This window comes from Apis laboriosa, unplaced genomic scaffold (assembly GCF_014066325.1).
Source record: "Apis laboriosa isolate Shangri-la unplaced genomic scaffold, ASM1406632v1 scaffold46_cov150, whole genome shotgun sequence".
Lineage (NCBI taxonomy): Eukaryota > Metazoa > Arthropoda > Insecta > Hymenoptera > Apidae > Apis > Apis laboriosa.
Genome location: NW_025223399.1, coordinates 1,438,387 through 1,462,030, shown reverse-complemented (window position 1 = coordinate 1,462,030; position 23,644 = coordinate 1,438,387). Strand labels below are relative to the sequence as shown.

Sequence of the window (23,644 nt, the reverse complement as noted above, 5' to 3'; positions counted from 1 at the left end):
ACGAAGGATACGAGTTTTGATCTCGTATGGTTCTTGTAATTCCAAACTTATCTTCCGATTTTTTGCTCTGCTGCTCCGACCGTTCGTTGTCGATCGTATCAAAATTATCGTTTTTGAATCGGCTGAACCGGTACTCGCGCATTTTAATCGACAGAGAAAATTCTTCGTGAATTTCGATACGATACGTGATACGTCGTACATCTAATCCATTTCGTGAAACGTTCTCTCGACGAATTATCTCTTGATTTTTATTATCGTAAAGATATACGTATCCACGATATTATTCGCGTACTGCGTACTGTGTTGCGTATCCGCGATTGTATTAGAAGAATATTCGTGAGTAAAAGATCGATGTGTGTATTTGTATCAAAAACTAATAATTATGTAGATGATAAGGAAGAGGAAAGCGATGAATATGCATAATTGTACGAGTGTAGACGTTTTATTTATTTATTTATTTTTTTTTTTTTTTTTTTTTTTTACGCTATGCGCGTATCCACGTATCTCGCCATCGTACAAACATTCCGCGAAATTATCATGTTTTTCTGAACTCGGATTCCATTTATATTATGCGGTATTGTCTTCGATCTTCTTTGCATTCTTTGCTTCTTTTATCTTTTCTTTTTCCAATTTTATTTTTCTTATCCTCCGTGTAAAGTGGATATGAATAATATCGTATCACCTGATTTTATTTTATAATTGCTTTCGCCCTAAAAATTTTTATAAAATCATTGTTATCGATGTAAGAATTGAAAGAACAAAAGAAAAGCAAATTCTTGTATTGTAAGCTGACGGAGATAAAATAACGAACGCGTGCGAATACTGTACACGAGTACTGTACACGCATACGCGATATATATAATGCGTACGTGATATGTATATATAAAATATATGATATATATTTACATAATTACTTGTACAATTATTATTATATATTATAATATATATATATATATATATATGATACGATGATTTTTACATTTACCAATAATTCCCAATCGATGTCATTTATAAGAACCAAAATTCCTGGACGCCTGTAAATATAAAATAGTGAGAGGTAGAATGAACATTTGTATATATATATATTATGCGTATTTAGATATTTATATCGATAATATAAAGAAATAATTTCCATTGTATTGATCCGCCGATCTAATCGAATACATTTTTATTATACGTCTGTACTTTTTATTACGTTTATACGCGAATTAACTATTTATTTGTCACGGATCTAATAAAAAGAAAGAATCTTGCAGCATCGGATAGAATATGTAATATATAATATATCGCATAGAATATATAAAGATCAATTTTAATTTTTTGAAAGAAACGATATAATTTTTAACGCTGATCCATGCACCTCGTTATTTCTTATGAAAGAATACTAAGCCACTTGTTTAAAAGATATTTTAATTTGAAATTTATAAAATTTATTGTGCGAAAGTGAAAGAACAATGATGTATTGTTTATATCTTTTGCATGACATAAATTTAAATATTTTTCGATGTGAATAATTTGATATTTTTTAGGAATAGGAAATAACGAGCTACGTGGCTTGCGTGAATAAAAATTATTATTTTGCTTAAAAAAAAAATTGAAATTGATACGATTTCTATCGCTTCGTTTTATAGAAAAACTATTAATAGTGCACTAAAAACTATTAAATATTGTTTTTTTTTTTTTTTTTTTTTTTTATATCGAACAACTTTTATAAAAACATTTTTTCCTTACAAGATTTCGTTGTATTTAGACAAAACGGACACGTGTGTGCGTATGTGTGTGTGTAAATACTGTTTATACTATATATATGTACGTGTAGTATATATATGCATGTACTGCGTTTATGAATGCGTATACCAAGTCGTGTACCGTATCTGCGTGTATGTACTCTTATTAATCCGATTTATGCTGCCCTCTTTGAAAGCGCCGCAGAATTCAAAAGTCGCCATCTTAATTTTTTACAATAAAATTGGCAAGTGAGAACTAACGCATTGTTGCGTTATCGTATGTTTATGGTGCGGTATATGTGTCGCTACGAGAAACTACACGTGCCAGGGGAATAATTTGTGTAAAATTTTTTAAATTATCGCTCGGAAAGTTTATAGCGACGATATAAAAAAAAAAAATTATGATACGATTTAGTAACTTACACGGTATCCCCTTGTATAAAAAGTTCCTGTCGTTCCTTTAACAGATTATCTGTTATCCAGAAAAGTAGCTTTTGTACGGTCCCTGTAAAGTTCACGTGACGAATTATATTTACGTCGATAAAAAAAAAATTTGTAAAACTTACATTCATTTACTCCAGGTAAGTTTACTTCGTGCCTTTTTTTTTTATCGAAAAGTAATTCTGCCCCACCTCTGAAATTATTTAGCGAATAACTTGATATATCATAGTTTGGGGAAAAGTTAGGTTAGTTGATTTATTCGATGTTACCCGAATTCGATGGTCACGGAAATTTCGCTACTTTCGATGGACATATTTTTTTAATTTCAATTCTTAAATTGCACCACATTAAAACATGATTGGTTACGCTTGATTGTGAGAAAAAAATATATTCCTAAGTAAAACCACGTTTTACGAAATGCAACGAATATCCATCGATACGATCGACTCGTTTTGAAACGTGAATATAATGAAAATGTAAAGATATTTTTATAGAAAATTATTAATTATTAATCGAATATTTTATAATCTACTTTAAACATCTTTTTATATCAAAAGTTCAATTTCAAATTCACAAGCGAATAGCACGAATAGATTATTATATTCGCTATTACAATATTTAACGAAATATATAGATTTTTTTTTTTTTTTTTAAATTAATTACTAATAATCTTTTCGTATTATGCGAAATTTTTTTTGATAATATGTCATTATTCGTAATTGAGTATAAACGTATAGGTTAACTTCACAAATTTTTAATCGTTCGACAAAAATTTAGATTTTTGTTAAATAATTTTTATATTTTCGTTTTTCGAATCGAAATATAATGAATTAACTGATAATATCATTTGTCGTGATATTTCGTGAAAAGTAGTTTTGTTAGAAATGTACCCAGAAAGATATCGTTCACTGCACATAGAAACAACGTGGCGATTTTACGGTTTAATTCCACGTTCCTTCTATTCAACTCGATCAGTGGTGTATGCATAACGAACGATGAAACGTTAATTTCTAAAGTCAAGATTTATTTACAAAAGCGTTTTTTTTGTTACGTATCGTGATGTGATCTCTCTCTCTCTCTCTCTCTCTCTCTCTCTCTCTCTCTCTCTCTCTCTCTCTCTTTCTCTCTCTCTTAATTTTTCTAAAAAGTACACGTGTCGAACGCTTTGTTATTGATCTTAAATTATCGATACGTAAAATGAAAATAATTTATATGATTTTGATTAATAAAAAATATTTGTTATTAATAAATCAATGGTAGCAACATTAATAATAAATATTAACAGAAATAAAATCTATGTTCAACTTAACGACGTGAAGGAACGAAATGTGAAATAAACGTTCCTTGAAATAAAATACAGCCCTGTCTTTTTTTTGAGGGTCATTAGTCTCGCTATTATGAATTTAATTACGATGTGAAGATAGTATTGTGTATGATTAATGATAATAGATAAAAAAAATTAAGTTTGTTATTTACGAATAGTAAATTGAAAAAATGTAGATATTGTTGGACGAATATGTAATAAAAAGGAAATAGCGGATAAAAATGTAGGATATACGAATGGACTGAAGTGCAGGTGCCATCGGCAGTAGCTGTAATGGCGGTTGTCGGAAAAGCGATCGTAGGTATTAAATGTCGTAAAACATAAATTATCGCGGTAAAATAGTATACGTTTATGTTATTTTGAACTTTTTATGTTCGTGTAATTCCGCGTAATCGTAATACACTTTTTATGTTTAGTATTAACTTCCACAATGTCGGAAGAAAACGAACATACTTCTGAAGAAACTGAGACAGAAATGAATACGGAAAATCACGATAAAGAACAATCGAAAAGTGAAACGTGCATGTTAAACAATGAAACGGAACAACCTATGTTGGAAGACGAAGAAATGCCAACGTATATCAGTGTATCTACTCCATCGAAACGCGAGGATTCGGATATCGATAATGCTAAACAACAAAGCAGAGTTCCACTGGAAGAGGATAATAGTCGAAGTCCTTATCATAGTGATGATCAAGGAGGAGGTAGTATCTATGTGTTATCTTCTGGTGAAGAGAGTAATCATCCGTATAATGATGAAGATGAAGATGAATATGCGGATAGCGAAGGTAAAAAAATGATATATATTAATATAATTTTGCTTGTTAATGAAACGATATTTGATGTACTAATTTTTATTGATATATGAATATATATGTATATATATATATATATACATGATATATATTTGTGTAGATACGAATGAAATGGACCTTGAGAATGAACATGAAAATGCAATGTTGGAAGATGAAGAAGAAGAAGATGAGGATGATGATGATGATGATGATGAGATAAATCCTTTGAGACTGCATAACGATGACTACGAAGATATTGATACGGAATACGAACCGATATGTTTTGATAGAGCATCTGATGATTTTGTATTAAATAATAGATTGAAACCGCGACATAAAGAAAAAAGTTTATCCTTGCAAGATTTGAGTATTTCAAAGAAAAATGCTCATTTACGATATAACAAGAAGAGACATAGTTTAAATGCTTTTAGATATAACTATTTACGTATGCAACAAAATCCGATATTGTATCCTACTATGCGGAAAAGGCAAATGATACCGTCTAAGTATCAACACGTGGAAAGTAAAGTGAAACAATACATAAAGAATATGAAGGAACAGAATAGAAGATCGATGGAAAAACGTATGAAAGAACAAGAATTTACGATGAATAAAAATTATGAAGAGAATGAGAGTAAGAAATATTTTTCTCAAATTATTATTTTCACGCTTGGAAGATATGTCTATTGTTTTATTTGTTATTTTGTTTATTGTTGTTAATTATGAACAGAGATATTATTCTTTGAGTATTTGAATATGTGAATATGAGTAATGAATATATGTGTGCGCGTATGTGTGTGTGTACACGTATATGTAATAAAATATTGTATCCATTTAGAGATGTAAGATGTTAAAAGAAACGATAAGATATTCTTCCATGTGACTGATTAATCAAGTTTTAAAATGATTCGTGTATAGGTAATTAATAAAAATTATAATTTTTACTTTTTATTTACCAGACTGTGACACCGAACGATTAAAAAATACGAGAATAACGAATAAAACTATAAAAGATTATGTAGAAAAAGCTATTCAGGATTTACAACAGGAAGAAATTGAAAGTAATAATTTGATGTACGATACGGCGCAATTATTAGAAAATGGAGAAAATAATAAAACTTCTGATAGATTGATTGAAAACCGATATAAACACGATCGAAAAGATATTGAATACAGTGATGTTCGAAATGAGAAACGTACGCAAAATTCTGATGATAAATTGGAAAAACGAAACGGTTCTGTAGACGTTGATAAACATCGTATTGAGTATCAAAATACTTTGGATAAAAATATAAAATTCGGTAACGTAAATCAATCTTCTCTGGTTAATAATCATCAGCCGACACCTACGTTTATAAATTTGCGTACATTGAGCTATGAGGAGTACATGCATGATGTTTCTAATACTGGTCAAAGAGAAGAATTGTCCGAGCACGAACAAGAAAAAACGAATGAAACTCGAGTATATAACGAAGCGGAAATGATTGGTTCGCAAGAAATGGATAACGGTAACGTTGATTGTCCTTTGAAAATTGCAAGCGTTAAAAGTATCTGCGCGATGCAAGATGAATCGGAAAATTTAAATTTTACAAAGATGAATACGACTGAAAAAATAAATATCGAGAATACCGAAGTGGTTGAATTGAAGGCTCGGCTCAGTCAAAAAGATGCGCAATTTCATAATTTGCGAGATGCTTATCAAAAAGTATTGACTGAAAATATAAAAATGAAACAAGAATTGGATGTTTTAAAAAATTCTTTGGCAAAATATAAAAATGAAAATAGAACGTGTGAAACGAAAATTGCATCTGTACAAACTGAAACGATTAAGGAATCTATTTCTAATCGGGATACCGTAGCGGAGGAAACGAATAATAAAATATCTCGTAGTAGTGTTGCGTCTACGGGAAGTTCTAATGATCAATGGATGGAAAGTGATTACAGTCCGGCTATATCTGTTAAACCTCCTGATTTGACTCCCATTCTTAATTCGGATGACAGTATCGTACTCGCTGATGCTAGCGTTCCAAAAAAAATAATGCATCCGTTATCTCGAACGTTTATTACCTCGTCTAGAATTTTACAAACGCTTTCGAATATAACGCAAGGTAAGACAAAAGTTGAAACTCCTTCGATGAGAAGTGACAAGAAACGATTGAACGAAAAATCTTCGAATAAATCGTCAAATTTGGATTGCAACTCTCCGATTCATTCATCCTGTTCCAAGAAAAGAAAAGCAACGGAAATGCCTGGTTCTTCTACTTTCGTTAAACCTTTTAAAATACCTCACACAACTGTGGAATCTTTGGAAGGAAAAAATAATACTAATGGTACGAATGATGTGGAATATAAATATTCCAAGGAACGTGTATCGTCGAAAATGGAAAGAGAGGAGGAAAGTACGGAGGTTAATAAAAATATTAATGGTCCTGTTTCTGTGGAAACTAAGATGGAAGGAACGGATGATTGTGAGGATAACGTAAAATGCTTCGTATATAGAGAGGATGAAAATAGTAAAAACAAAAGTTTTCTGATTCAAGCGGGAGAATCGACGAAGAATGAATTGGATGATGAAAAAAATCGTATTCAAGAATGTGGTCCGTATTTGTTGGGTAATCTTGAGGTACGAATGTCTGAGATAAACGGAACGATAAGTGTATGGGGTAAAGAGATAAATAATGAGTATACGAGTGATAATGAGGATGATGTGGAGGAATCCGAAAAGAAATCGTCTGAAAAGAAAACGTGCCATTTTTGGTCGAATACATCGCAAACAAGATTTAATGGAAGTCCGCTTATGTGTTCGACCAATAAAAAGCAGAAAATTCCGTTAAAATTCAATAGATCCAATATTTCTCAGTGTTGCCATTCTTTATCGTTAAATTCGATAAAAATGCATCCTTCGGTGGATGATGTAGGTGACAAAAGACATACGAATAATATTTTCAGCCCGAATACTAGTATTTCTTCTTGTAAAAACTGCAATTCTTCGATGTGTCGTAAAGAACGATCGATGTGTAAAGATATTTCGCAAGAAAAATTACATTCCTGTTGTGTACATCATATTGAAATTATGGATAAGGAATGCAGTTGTGGTTCGTATCATGAGAAACAAAAACATGATGTTAATCTTAAGCATTGTAAAGATAAATTTCACAATAAGGGAATTCGGAGAAATTTATGCAAAAATATATTTACATCGGATTCGAAAAATCATTCGCATGAAAATTGTACTGCGAACATCGATAAAGGGATTTGCAAATACCATACGTGTCGATGTTCGCTTCAAAATGTAATGGACAACAACGGTTCACGTTCGCGATGCTGCAACGCTGTTAGAGATGTTTCTTGTACATATAAATTTTCGGACAATATAAATAACACGGAAATCCACAGAAATTCTGATAGATGTAATCATAGTTCTTCAAAAGATGGTGAAGAAGATCCTTTAATTCCACTTAAACGAACTAATGAAACGCTTGAAGTAAGATAATGAAAAGAATATAATAAGAATAAATTAAATATGCGAAAAAAAATTTATCAGTTTTATGTATATTTATTCTCTATGTAATATCTCTGTGTACATTTTTTTTATGCATAGGCGAGACAACGAAGATTAAGCGGTGGTAAAAGGGTGCGAGGAATTCTTATGGATTTTTTAAAAGGATGTGGAGATTGTCGTAATAATAGTAGTTTAAGTAAAAATAATTGTCAGCAGAAAGAAACACCTTATACGGTAAATGATCCTTCGCAAATTAAAATTTCTCCTTCTTTTATACCCGAGCCTACGTGTTCTAGTTCCACGCAATGCAATGACAGGTAATTATGTTTTTTTTTTTTTTTTTTTTGTATTTTATATTATGAAAATTAAAAATGCGATACACAGAAATCATTGTTGCTTCTACTTGTAGATGTTGCCATGCGTATGCGCGCAGGATTGAATCTCAACTCGAAGAATTTCGAATAGAAATGGAAAGAATACGATCGCGCTCGGACGCGATTCTAGATATGCTCGGTATACTTCACTCTGTGGACATGAACTAAGGAAATTGATACGATTCTAAATAAGTGCTTTTTCCTTGTACAAATTATTATGTTAATTTCTTTAAAACGATATTTGCACTATCATCAAAGGTTCTTATTTACTCACTTCTACTTCATTACACATTAAAAAATACGTGATCAATTTATTAAAATAAAATACATGAATAAAAAATGCTACATTGTATCAGACGCATCATTCGTACTATAATGATTCAATTTTTGCGACATAGAAAAATACGACAAATGAGTTTATATCGTACAAATATTTACTATTTTTTAATAGATTTAATTTATCTATAGTTGGATGAATAAATTTACGTAAAGAAACTAGAAAATTTGTTACATTTTAAAATGACGGATATTTCACGTGTAATTTAAACGAGTTACCGAGAGTTTTTCGGATAGTTAAAATTTAAATTATATATCGATAAAATATTAATTCTTATTAATAATTGCAGTCGCAGGAATCGAATCCTGTTCCAGCCTCTCCGGGTAAAACGCCAGGTGGTATTTCTCCTTGTCCTTTGAAAATATTACTATAAGATGTTTTCAAGTAATTTACGTGACCTTGTAATGATCTTATCCGTCCTTGCGCTTGTTCAAATGCCTCGTTTAGGTTATTTATCTGACCTTGCATTTTTTGTCTAATCTATAAGTAATAAAATAATATTCGAGTAATTTAATTGATATCTAAATAGAATAGCTATTTTTTTTTTTTTTTTTTTTTTTTTTTTTNTTTTTTTTTTTTTTTTTTTTATATATATATAATGAATTACTTCGTCTCTATCTTTTTGCGCGGCTCTTGCAGTAGCTCTACATTGAGCCAATTGTCTTTCCATTTCTGCAATTTGACCTTGCATGGATCTTCTTATAGTTTCGCATCTCTCTTTCGTTCTTGCTACTTGTCTCGCAGAATCTTCTCGAACCTTTAATTATTCGTTTTAATTATCGTGTATTTTGCGATAAAACATATACGATGATAATATACCTGTTCGAGCATTGCCGTCAATTGTGTAACTTCATGCATTTTTTCATCGATTCGTTTTTGCAATTGCGCCTCGTGTTCTTCGAATCTTGCGAGCGTATTTTTCATACGTTCATTTTCATGTCGTAGTTCTGTATTTTTCCTTTCTAATTCCTCGAATCGTCCAGAACCATGACCTCTTTCGTCCTGCGTGTCGAGCGTCGGTTTATATTACTTATGATTTTTTAGCAGATTAGGATTTTTGCAAAAAAAATATAAAAACATTAACCTGCATTGCTTGATGCTCGCTACGTAAAACGTCCAATTGATTTTGCAAAGTTTGAATTTTATCTTTACAGCCTATAACTTCTCGTGAAAGGTCTTCGCAATTACGTTCTGCGACTAAGCGCATCTGTTGAGCTTCTTGCAACTTTACTTGCGTTTGTTTTAGAATATCTGGCAAAGGTGCAAGTTCTGCGAGCTTTTCTTGAAATTGATTCTATTCGATGATAAAATAGAAGATAATAAAATATAAATATACGTATTAAAAATCATATACACGTCGTACATACGTACCTTAACTCTTCCTATTTCCAAAGTTACATTTTCATTCATTCGTGCATTGTCCATCTCCATTAAATCAAGCTGTCGGCGTTGTTCTTCTACTTGTTGTTGCGCCTATTGTTCATATTTATCAATGTTTTTCATTAATATTTATTATATCACGCTATAGAAATTGAAGGATGAATGTTACGAATAAAACCTGTAAATATTTATTTCTGTAATCTTCTAACTGAGCGGCTTGATCTTGAATCAAGGATCGTAATTCTTCAAGTTCGTCCTGCGCTTCTCGAAAACGTTGTTTAAAAACGATCAATGTTTGTTCTTGCTCGACCATTTGTTCCTTAAATCCTATTGCGAAAAAAAAATAATTCTAATTATACTTTTATAAAAGAAATTTGTTTGAATTAAAGTACATTCCAAATAATCACCTTCAAATTTTTCTTTTTCGATCTCCATCGCTTTCAAACGTTCTTGAGCGTCTATCAATTTGATATCTAATTTTTCTTTTTCTTCGATTGCATCACGGGCTTGCTGTTTCAATTTGTCGGCATCTGTTCTTAAACACGAAACCTCGCATAATTTGTTTTTGTAATCATCTTGTAGACGTGCGTATTGTTCGCGTAGGTCACGTAACTGTTGCTGAGGACATGTGCTAGCGCCCTTTTTTTAAATAGCTGCTTTAGTTCGTGTTGAATCTTTTTCGGAAATTCAGTCTTACCATAGGAGCACTTATGCAAGGACCAGTACAGGTTGCAGGAGCAGGTGGCATCTGCATACGACGAAAAACGATCTTATATGATATGCGGTATATCACACTTAATAAAAATAAAAAATCTGAAACTTATATAAAAATGTATATTTATTTGATTCAAAATTATTTATGATATTTCAAGAATTTTACCGATATATATATATATATATATATATATATATATATATACATATATATATCTTCGAATGAGTAGAACGATTTTCATATATAATTTAATCGAAATATTAAATAGATACCTTAGGAAGAGGTATAGAAGATGGTTGTATAACAGAAGGTTGTATAGCAGGTACAGGAGGTACGTATGGAGTTGTGTTTGAAGGTTGAAGATTCAAAGGTGGAGGAGGACAACAACCACAAGGTGCACAAGGACCGGTACATTTCAATAACTTGCGTTGTTGTTCCAATTGTTGACGTTCTCGTTGAACATTGGCAAGCTCTATTTGCATATTGCGTACTTCGCATTCCATACTGCCCAATTGTTGCTCCTATAAAATAATTATAAATAAAAAAAACAGAAATTAAATTAAAGCTTAACTATAATTTGAAGCTGTACTAGCTGTTTGGTACTGTTCCCATAGGCAGCAAGTTTATTCTCTATTTCCGCTGGACATGTCCCCCTTGAAGGTGGTGGTCCTGTACATGGTGTTTTAACTGTGGCAGGACTTCGGCAGCACATGTCGGTTTGCGAAGAAGCACCACTTGTAACGCAAGGACCTGATGCGCCTCCCGCGAGTCTACGTGAATCTAAAAATATTAATATTAAAATTAATTTTTAATAAAAAAAAAAATTTTATTACATTGTAATGAAAATATAATTTACCTCCGCTAGGTAAATATGTCTGACTCTCGGGTTTTACTGAAACGTATAATTTCATTTTTATCTACTTGATTAAAATTATTGAAAGAAAAGATTGATAACTTTATCGAAATATATATATATATGTATGTGTGTGTGTGTGTATGTATATATGTATATGTATATATACCGCATATGGTAGTTGCAATTGGTGAAGTATCGATAAATTGAGACTGAAGACAACACTTGCACCGACAATAATCGTCGTCTTGCTGTAATGTAGTAGTGTATGAAGTTGAACGTAGAGGAGATGGACTTGATACTTCGGACGAAATTCCACCTGGACAGGTGTAACAACATGGACTAGTGATTCGTTGATTCAAACAAGCTAACTGACGTGTCAATTCCACATTTTCCTTCACGACTATTCTCATTTCAGCTTGTAGCCCGCATACCTTCCTTTGAAGACTTTCAACAGCGGTATCTTTTTCTAGTAATGCTTCTTCTAATTTATATCTAAGACGTCGATAAGTTAATTTTTGTAATAAAAATAAGATCACATGATTTATGTCAACATATTTTCATTAAAGATAATCTATACGATCGTTGTTAAGGAGATTAATTAGTTTTCACATTTTTTTGATCGATTTTCTATTTTTTTTCTTTTTTTTTTTTTTTTTCTTTTCTCTAACATATATGTATAATATATGTAATGTAATATATACAATATGTGATATCGTTAATTATGTAAAATGAAGTTATGTCTTGTAAAACTTACTTGCCACCTTCAAGCTGTGCATTTTCTAATACTAATTTTTCCTGCATTGTTAACGATTCTGTTAACTTTCCGGTCAAACTTTGAAGGCATCTATCTTTCCCTTTTTTTTTACTATCTGCCACAACTATTTTTGGTATTTCGTCTTCTGTATGCCCACAGATGATTACTCTTGGAAGTCTAATTGAATAACCATTCGATTCTTAGAAATATATATATTCTTAAAAATTAAATAATGTTATATAACGTACTTGTCTTCTGGATATTCTATTTGAGGTAAATCGAAACGATGTTTAAGTTTTTCTAATTCCATATCCGTTATTTTGTCTATTTTCTCCTTTATTTCGATTTCTTCTTCTTCGGTGATAACCTACGATTTATTTTTTCTTTTATATCCTTTTTTTTTCTTATTTTTTTACATTCTTTTCCCCCTTATTCATTTTAATGATTGCTAGAAATACCTACTGCACTAGGTTTTAAAAAAGGTTGCATATCGAACATCTTTGCAAAAGTAGAACTTGAGATATCGGTCAATCCCAACAATCGTTGTAATTTTCGCGTTATCTGCTCGAATTCTGCCAATTTCTTCATTACTTCATCTTGTTTTTCGTGAATTATTAATGTATCGTCATCCGTTAAATCTTTTTTCTATAAATAAAATTTAAATAAAAAAATTAATTTTAAATCATTAAATTATGCTTTTCAAATCTTATTTTAAATTAAAATTGTTTTAGTTTGTTTCTCGTAGAATTATTACGTTTGAAAGCGCGGCTATTTCTTGTTTTAACTGTTCGATTTCTTTTGAAAGTACAACGCAACGTTCATCCGCTTTCTTCATTTCGACCATTACAGCGCTATCGGTCAAAGGAGACGAACTTAATACCGATTCCTGTTTACCACCTTGTTTAATTGGCACACCTGAAAAAATATGAAATGTTATGAACATTTACAAAATAATTTTAATTTAATTTTTTTATAATCTTATTTTTTTTTTTTTTTTTTTCTGTGATTTATAATATTATACCTTCACCGACACCAGGAGGAAGTGGATATGATGGAGGTCGTTCTTCCTTCTTTTCCGGCTCTTTTTCTTCGCTTATCATTTTCGATTTTTTTTCTCTGCTTTCTTCGTCTTCTTCTTTTTCTTCTTCTTCTTCTTCTCCTCCTCCTTCTCCTTCTCCTTCTTCTCCTCCTATTCCTCCTTTTTCTTCTTCTTCTTCTTCTTCTTTTAAATTTTCTTCGATATTTTCATCAGGAACTTCATCTATTATTTCCTCGCTTTCTTCAGCCATGCTTCGTAATTAAATAAATAAATTTATTATTAAATAATTCAACGATGTTAAAAATTAACATGTTTAAAATTTAAAAATTAAGTATCTCGTACTTTGGAATGGATTCTTTCTTTTCTTCTTTCAACGTTTCAATTTCTTGTAATTTTAATGTTTCAAAATTTGATTCTTCTTTAATTTCCTTTAATTTGTCCTTGTAATCATTCACTTCATAAGTCTATTCAAATTATTTTGAATTAGCTTACAAAGATTTATTTATTCTTAAATATAATATTGAATCCGAATTTATTATTACGGAATTATTACGCTTATTAACTGTTATTAACTGTTGGATAATTTAAATACATAATACCAAAATCACACCCGTTCAAGAATGTGTGGTTCGAGATCCACTTGTTGCAGAAATATTGATTCAACAAAATTTTTGGAATTCTTCGAATTTCTTGATATAAAAGGTGACAGATGTCCCTCTTGATGATATTCAATCGCTAACGAACATATGTCTGGTAAATTTAAAGGCTTTTTTAAATCGAACAAAGATTCTAACGAGCCAAACGCATCTCTTTTCAATGAAGATTCTCTGTATTCTGCACTTTTTTTTTGTAATTTTGGACTACACCTTTTCAAACGCTTTAAATCGTGAAAACTTTTAGTTTTAACAGGAACACCATCGAGTTCGCGAGCATGAAGAGATGTTGGTGAATTTCTTGGAGAACTAAATGTATTCCATGAACACGGCCTCCGCTTCTAAATTAATTAAATCGATTTTTCTTAAATATCCATTTATCATTTATAGATAACTAAATTGTTGTAAGAAATTTTTTCAGAAAGTACCTACTTCATATAATGAAATGATTTTTCAAAATTGAAAGAAATATATTAAAAATTTAATCAATATTTTACCTTCATTATTTTACCTTCGATACAATACCGTTGCTTCACTTAATAATACAAGGTTTTTACAACACTATTGCAAATTCTAGAACAATGATCCTCTTCTCTCGTTTATTCACTGAAGGAACGGTATCGCTATCAAATTGCGTCGAACGATTTCTCTATTTTTGTTTCGAAATTATCTTTTTTTTTTTTTGGGTTGTAATTTTTATAGGTCTAGAAACTGAAATGCACAATGGGTTAAAAACGATAATCAATTTATAAATTTCTTGAAATTTAAAAGAAATCAAAAAAAAAAAAACTTTTTTAAATTATGACACTTACTCGGGAGAACCTTCAATTTCTTCAAATATCAATATGAAGCATGCGTCTTTTATTTTTATTTTATACAGTTATATATTTAAACTTATCGATACAACAGTATCCAAGGCATATCCATATTTATATAAAAAAAACATAATAATCGAGTTAAAAATGTTTTTCTATATTATTTAACATTAATAAATAATATGAAAAAAGAAAATATTGTTAATTTAGATTTAATATTAAAGTAATATTAAAATGTTCTAATGAATAATATCAAGGACGTACCAACATCGTGCATACAAATTCTTTTACTTATTATACATTTAATTATTTAATAACAAAAATAATAAAAAATATGTGTGATAATTTTATTAAAATGTATGTAAGTAATTATTTTTATTGCCATAATTAACATATTAACATATTAACAATGATATGCATATGTGAAAATTAAAATTATTTACTTCTGTCATATTTTAATAAATACGTTCGTGAAACGATAATGTCGAGTCAAGAGATAAAACAAAAAAAAATTTATTATCTAAAACTGTAAGTAATATTTCATTAAATTAATATTTCATTCGGAATAACAGGTATCGGTATCATTTTTGTGACGATACTATGTTTCTTTATAAAAGGTCACGAGATATACGTTGTATTTATTGTTGTATTTGATTTATTATATTTGATTCGCAGAACGGATCTAAAGAACATAAATATAAAACGAGAATTTTTGTTTATTTAAAATTCTAGTCATTTAAAAGTACAACATGTATATTTATATGTGTATATTCATAAATAACAATTAATAATTTAGATGTCTGTAAAATGGAGGTTATGGATTACGGTAAGTAATTTTTAATAAAATGACACAAATATTGTAAATGGTATAAATATTCTTGCAAATAAGAATATATTATTTTTATATTTTTTTATATATCATATTATAAGAAACATTACAAATTACTTTTTAAATCATAAATTGAAAGGTAAAAGAAATTATTTATATATGTAAAATTTTATATATTAAGTAAGATGAATTTATAATTATTATGATAATTGCAACAATTTATTTCAATTTTGGTGATATATTGTAGTAGAAGAAGCGGTACAAATAGATGATGTAGCAAATTATTCAGAAGAATCTGACAATAATGATAATGTTAACGATAATTTAGAAAATGAAGTTCGAACGGAAGACATAAGTGAGTTTGTTCAATTTGTATATTATTATTATAATAAATATCCTTCGGATTTAAGTGAATATAATATTGCGTATAACATTTTAGAAGTTAGTGATGAAACTGAATCAAGAATAAAGAAGATAAAAGAAACAACTTTAGATGAATCTGAGGTTGATTCTGACCAATCTTGCCCGATATGCATGGATTTATGGACTAGTTCTGGGGATCATCGTTTATGTTGTTTACGATGTGGACATTTGTTTGGACATAGTTGCATTTTAAGATGGTTACAAAATTCTTGCACTAGTGCGAATCGCCGTTGTCCGCAATGTAATAGAAAAGCTGCTGTAAAAGATATCAGAATGTTGTATGCCAAAAAATTGACATCGATAGATACTACGGAATTAGATAAATTGAAAGAACAATTGAATAGTGTTACTACTGAGAAAAATCGTATAGAAATGGAACTTTCGAAATATAATCTAAGAGAAAAATTATTTGAACAACAAATTGCTAGTATGAGAAATCGGATTTCCGAGTTAGAAAATCAGCAATCGGAAATAACTGTTCATTCGTGTCAAAATATTTCTAAACATGCGATCAAGAAGTTCCATTTAGATCGATCTATAGAGATATGTAAGGAAGGTGGTTGCCGTGTATTAGATTACAATTCATGGTTTGGATTCCTAGTTGTATCTCAGAAATCGACAAATACATTATTTTCTGGTTATGGTATTAAAAAAATTGATTCCGATAAATTTCAACCACGTCAATTTATTTTTCTACATAACCAAGCTATAAGAGATGTTACGTTTAATACAACCCAGCAATCATTATTGCTCAGCGTTGGTTTTGATAAATGTGCAAAATTAATGGATATCCAGAATCATATTATCGTGCATGCTTATCAAACGGAATCACCGCTGTGGAGTTGCTGTTGGTCAGGCGATAATTCAAACATATTTTTTGTGGGTGCACAAAATGGATCTATAACACAATTTGATATTAGACAAACTTCTGGTGCTATTGAAACTTTAGATAATCCAGGTGATAGATCACCGGTAGTTTCTCTAGCGACAGTATCTTCTAATCCTGGTAGCGGTATTAGCCGGGGTGGATTCATAGCGTGTCGTTTGAACACGTGTTACGCTTATGAACAAAAAGATTCAAAATATACGCCTAAACAAATATTTCTTGAAGGTCCATTTGTATCTGTATGTTATGATAAAAAGAATAATCATGCTTTAATATCTTCCCGACCAAATGTTAGACAACCTCATGCGAGACATATAGTATGTACCATAGAAAAAGGCAATGATGAATCAACAATTTGTAATGTAATACACACATTTCATGCTGGTAATTCTCAACAATTATTGTCCCGACCATGTTACATATATATTGAAAATGATACGTTAGTTGCTGCGCATCAAGAATCTACTAGTTGTATATCGTTATGGAGTATATCTACTGGAAAACAAGTAAATAGTATCCCTGTTTCTGATCCTGTAGTAGATATGTGTACGGTTGATGTTAATAGCCATTTATTTTTGACAACGCTTTCTTCAAAAAAAATTAGAATTTATAATCATGGATAATTATCATTGGTAAATAGAAATAGTAAAAAAATAAAAGTAAATAGAAATAATTTTTTTCCATATATCATATATTTATAATGTAATAGATTATTATCAATAACATTATACATATATATATATATATTTTTATTATTTTTTTATCTTTGAATAATATTTGTTTGCATAAAATTATTCATGATAAAAATTGGTAAAAAATATAAAACTTGATCTAGACTATTCTAAATAAAATAAATTTTCTTATTAATGACAATGCAAAAACTTTCCACCTATTTATACAACATAAATTATTAAAAAAAAAATGTTAAGAAGAAAATTAATATTACCGTTACCCATTTAAAGATATATTTGTTTATTGCTATGTATATATGCAATAAACATTTTTTATATAAATATATTTTTCTATCAATTTAATAAATTTGTAAGTTGTTTTGAACATTATTTCTGAACAATATTCTAATAAATTTGAATAGCAACATCATAAATAATTATATGTTTATATTATATAATTAAATAATATAATAAATGATACAAAAAATTTATTAAACTTAAAATTATCGATATAATAAAATAAAGAATTTTTTTGTACGAATAATTCCTATTGCTTTTTATTGAAAAATGTTATTTATTGTTATTCTTAAAATATTAAATTACATTTAGAATCTATATAATGTTCTAATCGCAAATTAAATTAATATATATTTATTTTCAAAGATTTGTTTCGAAATCAAATATAACAAATAATATTTTAATCCACTGGTATATCTCTAACATAGCTTATACAAAATTATTAGAAAATACAGAAAAAAATGTAAAAAGAAAATTAAAAATTTCGCAATGCGTTAAAAAAAAATATAAAATATATAAATTTTAAAGAAGATAACATGCTACACGAGTCATCTTTTGAACAAGTTTCAACAAATGTATTCTATAATATGATTAGCTATTTTATCAATGATTTGAGAATAATTATTTTCTCAAATTTTATAATTTATAAATTTTTTTAAGCAATTTTTCACAAACACATTGTAATAAATTTTATTAAATATTTTTAGTTAGATATAAATTACTTTAAATTTTTTTAAATTTCATAAGCTGGAAGTGTCAATTGAATCAATGCCATTTTTTGTATTTTTGATTTTTAAATGTTATTTAGAAACAAAATTTATTTTGTAACATTATTCTAATATATACGTAATATGTGATAAATGTAATTTTTAACGTGGAATGTACATCTCCAGCTTCGAGTACAAAAAACTATGCATACATAAAAAAAAAATATTTATAAACGATATGATAAATATTATGAATCATGGAAATATATAACCCATCACCAAAAATGTACAGAATTTAAATATCAACGGTATAACATTTATGTTTATGATTCTTTTTACAAATTCCATTTAATATTAACAAGTTGATATCTATAATGTACAATCAGATATAATTAAGATAATATAGAGATAATAAGCCTCTTTATGGCTTAAAGAAATCTACAAAAATCTAATGACAAAAATATAAACTAATCATGGTTTTCATTTTAATATAAAAAACCATATACAAGATAGATATCTTTATATCATCAAAATGAAATAATGCTATTTTTTGCAAAAAATTTTTCAATAAAGAGCACAAATATATATATATATATGTATATATATATATATATATATATATCTCATTTAAAAACAATTACATTAATTAAAGTGAAAGGAACATCTAAAAAAAAATTTAGAAGTATACAGTTATTTGTACAAAAAGATTTAATAATTGTTTATCATATAAAGCCATTTTTTAATGTTGAAACAAAAAAAGGATGATAAATGCTTTATGGCTTAAATAACAATTTTAAAATTTTAATAAACGTAAGATAAAAAATGACATACTTTTCATACAGTTTTTTAAAATTTGACTATTAAGTTGGACTTAACAGATTTTATTAATTACTGTTTTTTTCATGCCTATTTTACACGTTAAATAAATGAGTATTATTTAGGGTTATTAAAATGAATTTTCTGTGAATCTTTTTGCCATTGAAATATTGTCGTTACAAGTGCTGAATTTGATTATGAAATTCCTATGGTATCGATAATTGAACATGGTATTACAGAAGTTTTGTAATGACAAAATGAGCAGTGTTTTTATATGATGGATTAATTATACAGTTATCACTAACTGAAGAGCTGTTCAGTAGCACGTTCCAAATCCCAATTATATGAAGATAAAGCAACTCTTGCATTATGTTCTTCGATTCCCATATCTGTTAGTCGTCTTATTTTATCATCTAAATCAGGCATCTTTGCTGGTCCTATAATTATTTTATTTTTGCAATAATTAATAATTAATTTCAAGATATATATATATATAGATATAAGCAAAATCATGACGTTATGGTTATAATTAGAAATTATATACTTACCACCTGCATACACATATGTCCAATGTTTGGCAGTTTGACGAAACATTTCTGGATGCTCTTTATATTGCCTAGCCACTACTGCATCCTGTGGATCATCTGGTTCTGCTGCGGATAATAAAGCCTGTAATGATAGCAATACTGTGCGCAAAGTCATGGCAGCAGCCCTAAAAAGCGATATTTAAAATATGAAATATGACTTAAAAAATAAAAATGTTATATTTTATTCTTATTAAATATAATTACATACCATTGGTCTTTCAATATATCTAAACAAATAGCACCTGTTACTGAAGATATATTAGGATGCCATATTTTTGTTATGAATCGTACCTATAAAAAGAGAAAAAAAATGTATATGATAAAATATAATAATTAAACGACAATAAATAATAAACTATTATATAAATATGTATATATTCGTTATATCTATAATTGATTCTTAATCATTTTTATAACATTTCATAACTAAATTTTTTAATATAAAATTGATAGAATATATTTCTAATATTTTCAATTTCGCAATATTTTATACTTTATATAATTTAAATTATAATATTATGAAATAAAAAGTTTTTATAAATATAAATAAAAACAAACAGCTTGGAAAGTGCTTTGTCATGCTTTAGGTTATATTGACTTTTCTTAACTTTGAATAGAAGAAAATTGATACTTTATCATTAACATAATTTAATCGTATTGACTTACAAAGTGCTTACTTTAGGAGGATTGAAGGGATATGTCTCGGGAACTTTAATCTCGAGCACAAAATTACCTCCCTCGTATGGTGTATCTGGTGGACCCGCAATCTCACCTTTTAATTCGGTAAAACTATCATTTACTAGTTCAACTTTAATTGCACATTTTGCAACCTATAACAACAAAATTTAAATAAATTACAAAAAACAAATATATATAAATATATATATATACATATATTTATAATTATTACATTATATTTATATTATCATTAAAATTTTTTCAAAATATATTTACTTACATGAATGTGTCTACAATTTGCATGAAACAAAATTAATCTTACATTTTTTTTTTTAAATCTATAAACAAATGAATAATAAAAACACAAAAATCAATAACATGAAAGTATAATTGCAGGTAATTACATTGCAATTGTCTATTATGTATTAATATATAAAGAGTTATATAATTTTTGATATAAATTATAAAATATATAATGATTTTATTGAATAACAGATATAAAAATAGCATATAGAAAATAACACTGTAATGGCATATAAATGATTTTTGAAAAGTGTATGTAAAATATAACCAATGACCTAATGACATTATCATCTGATATTGAAATGATGTAATATCGCATACTAATAATTTACCATATTGTTGCAATATAAAGATTGAGACATTCTGGTGTATTCTACTTCTCTATAAACATGTGGAAATAATGAAAACAGATATATTTGTGTGCATATAGAATGGATCTTTTAGAACAGAAGAACGAGCGAATATGTCAATGCTCACAAAAATTAAAGACAAATGGTATGTATTATATTTCAACAAAATATTAATAAAAAAAAATTATTTGTCAATATTAGCATCAAATATAAAACATAAATGTATTATTCTAAATAATTAAAATTGTATTTTAGTCCATTGAAATATCTGAAAAGTACAGAGAATTTATTTAGAATTATTTTTTTCTTAAGTAAAAATATTTAATAGAAATATTTTTACTGCGACAAAATATAAATGTTTAATTGGTGAATTTTAACGAGATTAAATGCTGATGACAGTCAAGAATACTATACAACAGGTGCCTATGCTTTGTTCGCGGTGATTTTCAACCAATGAATTGCGGCATTTTTGTCACGCCACACATGAAATATCTTTGGAATAGTATAACATAACTGTTCGATATTGTTAAGCAATTTTAATATTTATATCTTGAATACGAAACAAATCATATTTTTTTAAAATTATACAAAATTATTATTCGCTTACCTCTTCGCTTCTTATAACCTCTTTAAATTCGCGTTGGATTCTCAGTGCCGCGATGTTCGCCATAGCTTCCGAATCGGTGAGAGTCAGTACACTGTCATCGTCATTCGAATAGTTTAACGAAGTTCGCTGAATGCGTCAACGTGCACAAATCTTTAAGGTAATAGTGATTGAGCTTACTCTCTCTTTCTATTTAAAAAAACGATCGTTCTAAATCGTGTTCTATACTAAAATCTCCGTTCACGGATACATCCAATTTATCATTTAATCACTGCCGGCGCCACATTGATGAGAAAAGTTGACTGTCACCTGCTCGTGTTCACCCTTTTGAATTTTGTCTACGTTCACGTCATTGCCTGTATGGCGCCAATTTATAAATTGTTGAAAAAAATATGAATATAATAATAATAATTTAATTATTTTATGATTTACTTATATCTATCAATAAAGCATATTTAATATATCTTTATATTCTCGATAAAACGTGTTTAAAATCTAAACAAAAACGAACATCTATTGATAAGATATTTTGATTAAGGTTATAACTTAGAATATGATAAATATTAATTATATTTTGAATTATATAATAATAATAAGAAAAAAATATAAATAAAAATAAATTTTAAAATTAATTGTAAAACGTATAGCAATTTGAAATGTTATGTTATAAAATTAGCTGATTAAAATTTCTTTCTAAATAAAGAATTAGATATCGAGGCAATCGTATAATGATATAATATAATCAAAATATCGCCAGTGATATTTCTGAATATTATATAATTTTTATATATTTTTATATTTGACTTTAATTTATTATTTTGTTAATAAAAAAAAATATGATAAGAAATGCATTTACGCGGTTATAGGATTTACACTGAATGGGCGGAGCATAATATTTACATCATATCCGGTTTTAAAAACGTTCTCTGATTGGATAATCTCTTTGTGGTTTCTGTTTTAGTGATGCCTGTGTCTCAGCCAGTGCGTGCCAAGAGTTTGTTACGCGCAAACTTGGAAAATTCTCGCGGGCGACTTTTGCAGAGCAGAATGCCAAACATTAAAGTCTTTAGTGGCACATCGCATCCAGATTTAGCTCAACGCATTGTTGATAGACTTGGTATTGACATTGGAAAAGTTGTCACGAAGAAATTTAGTAACCTCGAAACATGGTAATAATCGTACTCATCGCTATAACCACGTTATTGTCATTGCGTTAAACTAAAGTTCTGACCACGTGTCATCTAAAATTTCACATAATTCTTTCTGTCGAATTTATCTTTCCATAAAGAAAAGAACGTTTTTAGTACGTTTATTTTAATCATTCCATATTCTCGTTGATTTATCAACCCTGCTAATGTACAAACAACCCTGTCGCGCAAGGCCGGTTCTCTCGAATATCATCAAACCGCGATATTTAAGTTGAAGGTCAACTAGTACAATTATTAATATACATTCTAGTAAATTTTGACAATAACGTAACTGTAAAAATATTATTATAAAAGTAATTATAAAATATTATAACATATAAGTATATGATAAGTATATGATTTTATTGCCATGTTATTGTTTGTTCATATTTGGTGGTGTCATATTGTTGGTTCATACTATACTTTGCATTCATATTTATAAGTATTCTTTTAAATTCATTAATTTTTTATATAATGATATGTTTATGTATAATATATATTAATAAGATTATGATAATTATATTTCTTTCTTTCTTTTTTTTATTTTTTTTTTCCTTTTTTTCTTTTTTTTTCTTTTTTTTTTTTTTTTTTTTTT

At 28.4% G+C, this 23,644-nt stretch overlaps 6 protein-coding genes across 21 annotated transcripts in view; 3 read left to right on the top strand and 3 right to left on the bottom strand.

The window, feature by feature from the left end:
* Nucleotides 1-423: 423 nt before the first annotated feature.
* LOC122716504 (ubiquitin-related modifier 1) lies at nt 424-3,118 on the bottom strand. 2 transcript variants are annotated; one of them, XM_043939652.1, is made up of 6 exons: nt 3,059-3,118; nt 2,438-2,535; nt 2,294-2,361; nt 2,151-2,232; nt 986-1,034; nt 424-710 (listed from the first exon to the last, which is right to left on the bottom strand). In XM_043939652.1, exons 2-6 carry the CDS (start codon nt 2,479-2,481, stop codon nt 642-644), a joined length of 312 nt encoding a protein of 103 aa, XP_043795587.1. In that variant the 5' UTR covers nt 2,482-2,535; nt 3,059-3,118; the 3' UTR covers nt 424-641. The 2 variants fall into 2 exon arrangements, with proteins under 2 accessions (XP_043795587.1, XP_043795586.1); XM_043939651.1 differs by lacking the exon at nt 3,059-3,118 and having other exon boundaries at nt 2,438-2,578.
* Nucleotides 2,170-8,504, top strand: LOC122716501 (MATH and LRR domain-containing protein PFE0570w-like). Of its 5 annotated transcripts, none has more exons than XM_043939639.1 (7): nt 2,186-2,308; nt 3,651-3,793; nt 3,909-4,280; nt 4,408-4,920; nt 5,246-7,770; nt 7,888-8,105; nt 8,198-8,504. In XM_043939639.1, the coding sequence occupies exons 2-7, from the start codon at nt 3,766-3,768 to the stop codon at nt 8,328-8,330; spliced, it is 3,789 nt and encodes a 1,262-aa protein (XP_043795574.1). In that variant the 5' UTR covers nt 2,186-2,308; nt 3,651-3,765; the 3' UTR covers nt 8,331-8,504. The 5 variants fall into 5 exon arrangements, with proteins under 5 accessions (XP_043795577.1, XP_043795574.1, XP_043795576.1 ...); XM_043939641.1 differs by having other exon boundaries at nt 2,187-2,308; nt 3,651-3,789; XM_043939638.1 differs by having other exon boundaries at nt 2,198-2,308; nt 3,669-3,793.
* Nucleotides 8,447-15,017, bottom strand: LOC122716502 (FK506-binding protein 5). Of its 5 annotated transcripts, XM_043939645.1 has the most exons (21): nt 14,709-15,016; nt 14,394-14,607; nt 13,854-14,237; nt 13,586-13,707; nt 13,226-13,494; nt 12,959-13,119; nt 12,667-12,849; nt 12,453-12,571; nt 12,205-12,381; nt 11,617-11,942; nt 11,451-11,486; nt 11,184-11,374; nt 10,867-11,115; nt 10,577-10,627; nt 10,287-10,518; nt 10,058-10,206; nt 9,871-9,972; nt 9,584-9,793; nt 9,319-9,501; nt 9,107-9,256; nt 8,447-8,979 (listed from the first exon to the last, which is right to left on the bottom strand). In XM_043939645.1, exons 2-21 carry the CDS (start codon nt 14,397-14,399, stop codon nt 8,776-8,778), a joined length of 3,504 nt encoding a protein of 1,167 aa, XP_043795580.1. In that variant the 5' UTR covers nt 14,400-14,607; nt 14,709-15,016; the 3' UTR covers nt 8,447-8,775. The 5 variants fall into 5 exon arrangements, with proteins under 5 accessions (XP_043795580.1, XP_043795579.1, XP_043795581.1 ...); XM_043939644.1 differs by having other exon boundaries at nt 14,394-15,016; XM_043939646.1 differs by lacking the exon at nt 11,451-11,486 and having other exon boundaries at nt 14,394-15,017.
* Nucleotides 15,018-15,096: 79 nt separating this feature from the next.
* LOC122716503 (E3 ubiquitin-protein ligase RFWD3-like) lies at nt 15,097-17,541 on the top strand. Of its 2 annotated transcripts, none has more exons than XM_043939650.1 (3): nt 15,097-15,537; nt 15,791-15,895; nt 15,980-17,541. In XM_043939650.1, exons 1-3 carry the CDS (start codon nt 15,519-15,521, stop codon nt 17,470-17,472), a joined length of 1,617 nt encoding a protein of 538 aa, XP_043795585.1. In that variant the 5' UTR covers nt 15,097-15,518; the 3' UTR covers nt 17,473-17,541. The 2 variants fall into 2 exon arrangements, with proteins under 2 accessions (XP_043795585.1, XP_043795584.1); XM_043939649.1 differs by having other exon boundaries at nt 15,098-15,537; nt 15,788-15,895; nt 15,980-17,540.
* Nucleotides 17,542-19,210: 1,669 nt separating this feature from the next.
* On the bottom strand, nt 19,211-22,171 carry LOC122716508 (ubiquitin-conjugating enzyme E2-22 kDa). The gene is made up of 5 exons (XM_043939663.1): nt 21,866-22,171; nt 20,605-20,757; nt 20,136-20,218; nt 19,889-20,052; nt 19,211-19,777 (listed from the first exon to the last, which is right to left on the bottom strand). Exons 1-5 carry the CDS (start codon nt 21,926-21,928, stop codon nt 19,641-19,643), a joined length of 600 nt encoding a protein of 199 aa, XP_043795598.1. The 5' UTR covers nt 21,929-22,171; the 3' UTR covers nt 19,211-19,640.
* Nucleotides 21,272-23,644, top strand: part of LOC122716506 (ribose-phosphate pyrophosphokinase 1) — an 8,674-nt gene continuing 6,301 nt past the window's right edge. For 3 of the 6 annotated variants that reach the window (XM_043939659.1, XM_043939656.1, XM_043939655.1), the window contains exons 1-2: nt 21,272-21,403; nt 22,824-23,031. In XM_043939659.1, the coding sequence (XP_043795594.1) occupies nt 21,340-21,403; nt 22,824-23,031 (272 nt within the window). In that variant the 5' untranslated portion in view covers nt 21,272-21,339. Of the gene's footprint in view, nt 21,404-21,937; nt 22,023-22,823; nt 23,032-23,644 lie in introns of those variants that run through there. The other 3 variants (XM_043939660.1, XM_043939657.1, XM_043939658.1) reach the window with 2 other exon arrangements.

What these genes read in the sequence shown, in the direction of transcription:
- LOC122716504 (XM_043939652.1), bottom strand. Translation starts at nt 2,481, where the DNA reads ATGTCCATCGAAAGTAGCGAAATTTCCGTGACCATCGAATTCGG. An exon ending in TCCGTGACCATCGAATTCGG is followed by an intron (nt 2,362 to 2,437) that starts GTAACATCGAAT and finishes AAATAATTTCAG; the next exon opens with AGGTGGGGCAGAATTACTTT. An exon ending in ACATCGATTGGGAATTATTG is followed by an intron (nt 711 to 985) that starts GTAAATGTAAAA and finishes AAAAATTTTTAG; the next exon opens with GGCGAAAGCAATTATAAAAT.
- LOC122716501 (XM_043939639.1), top strand. Translation starts at nt 3,766, where the DNA reads ATGGCGGTTGTCGGAAAAGCGATCGTAG. An exon ending in AAATTATGAAGAGAATGAGA is followed by an intron (nt 4,921 to 5,245) that starts GTAAGAAATATT and finishes TTTATTTACCAG; the next exon opens with ACTGTGACACCGAACGATTA. An exon ending in GAACTAATGAAACGCTTGAA is followed by an intron (nt 7,771 to 7,887) that starts GTAAGATAATGA and finishes TTTTATGCATAG; the next exon opens with GCGAGACAACGAAGATTAAG.
- LOC122716502 (XM_043939644.1), bottom strand. An exon ending in GCACAGCTTGAAGGTGGCAA is followed by an intron (nt 11,943 to 12,204) that starts GTAAGTTTTACA and finishes TCGACGTCTTAG; the next exon opens with ATATAAATTAGAAGAAGCAT. An exon ending in CTTCTATACCTCTTCCTAAG is followed by an intron (nt 10,628 to 10,866) that starts GTATCTATTTAA and finishes CGTCGTATGCAG; the next exon opens with ATGCCACCTGCTCCTGCAAC.
- LOC122716503 (XM_043939649.1), top strand. An exon ending in AGTTCGAACGGAAGACATAA is followed by an intron (nt 15,896 to 15,979) that starts GTGAGTTTGTTC and finishes ATAACATTTTAG; the next exon opens with AAGTTAGTGATGAAACTGAA.
- LOC122716508 (XM_043939663.1), bottom strand. Translation starts at nt 21,928, where the DNA reads ATGGCGAACATCGCGGCACTGAGAATCCAACGCGAATTTAAAGAGGTT. An exon ending in AGGTTATAAGAAGCGAAGAG is followed by an intron (nt 20,758 to 21,865) that starts GTAAGCGAATAA and finishes TTGTTGTTATAG; the next exon opens with GTTGCAAAATGTGCAATTAA. An exon ending in ATCCCTTCAATCCTCCTAAA is followed by an intron (nt 20,219 to 20,604) that starts GTAAGCACTTTG and finishes CTCTTTTTATAG; the next exon opens with GTACGATTCATAACAAAAAT.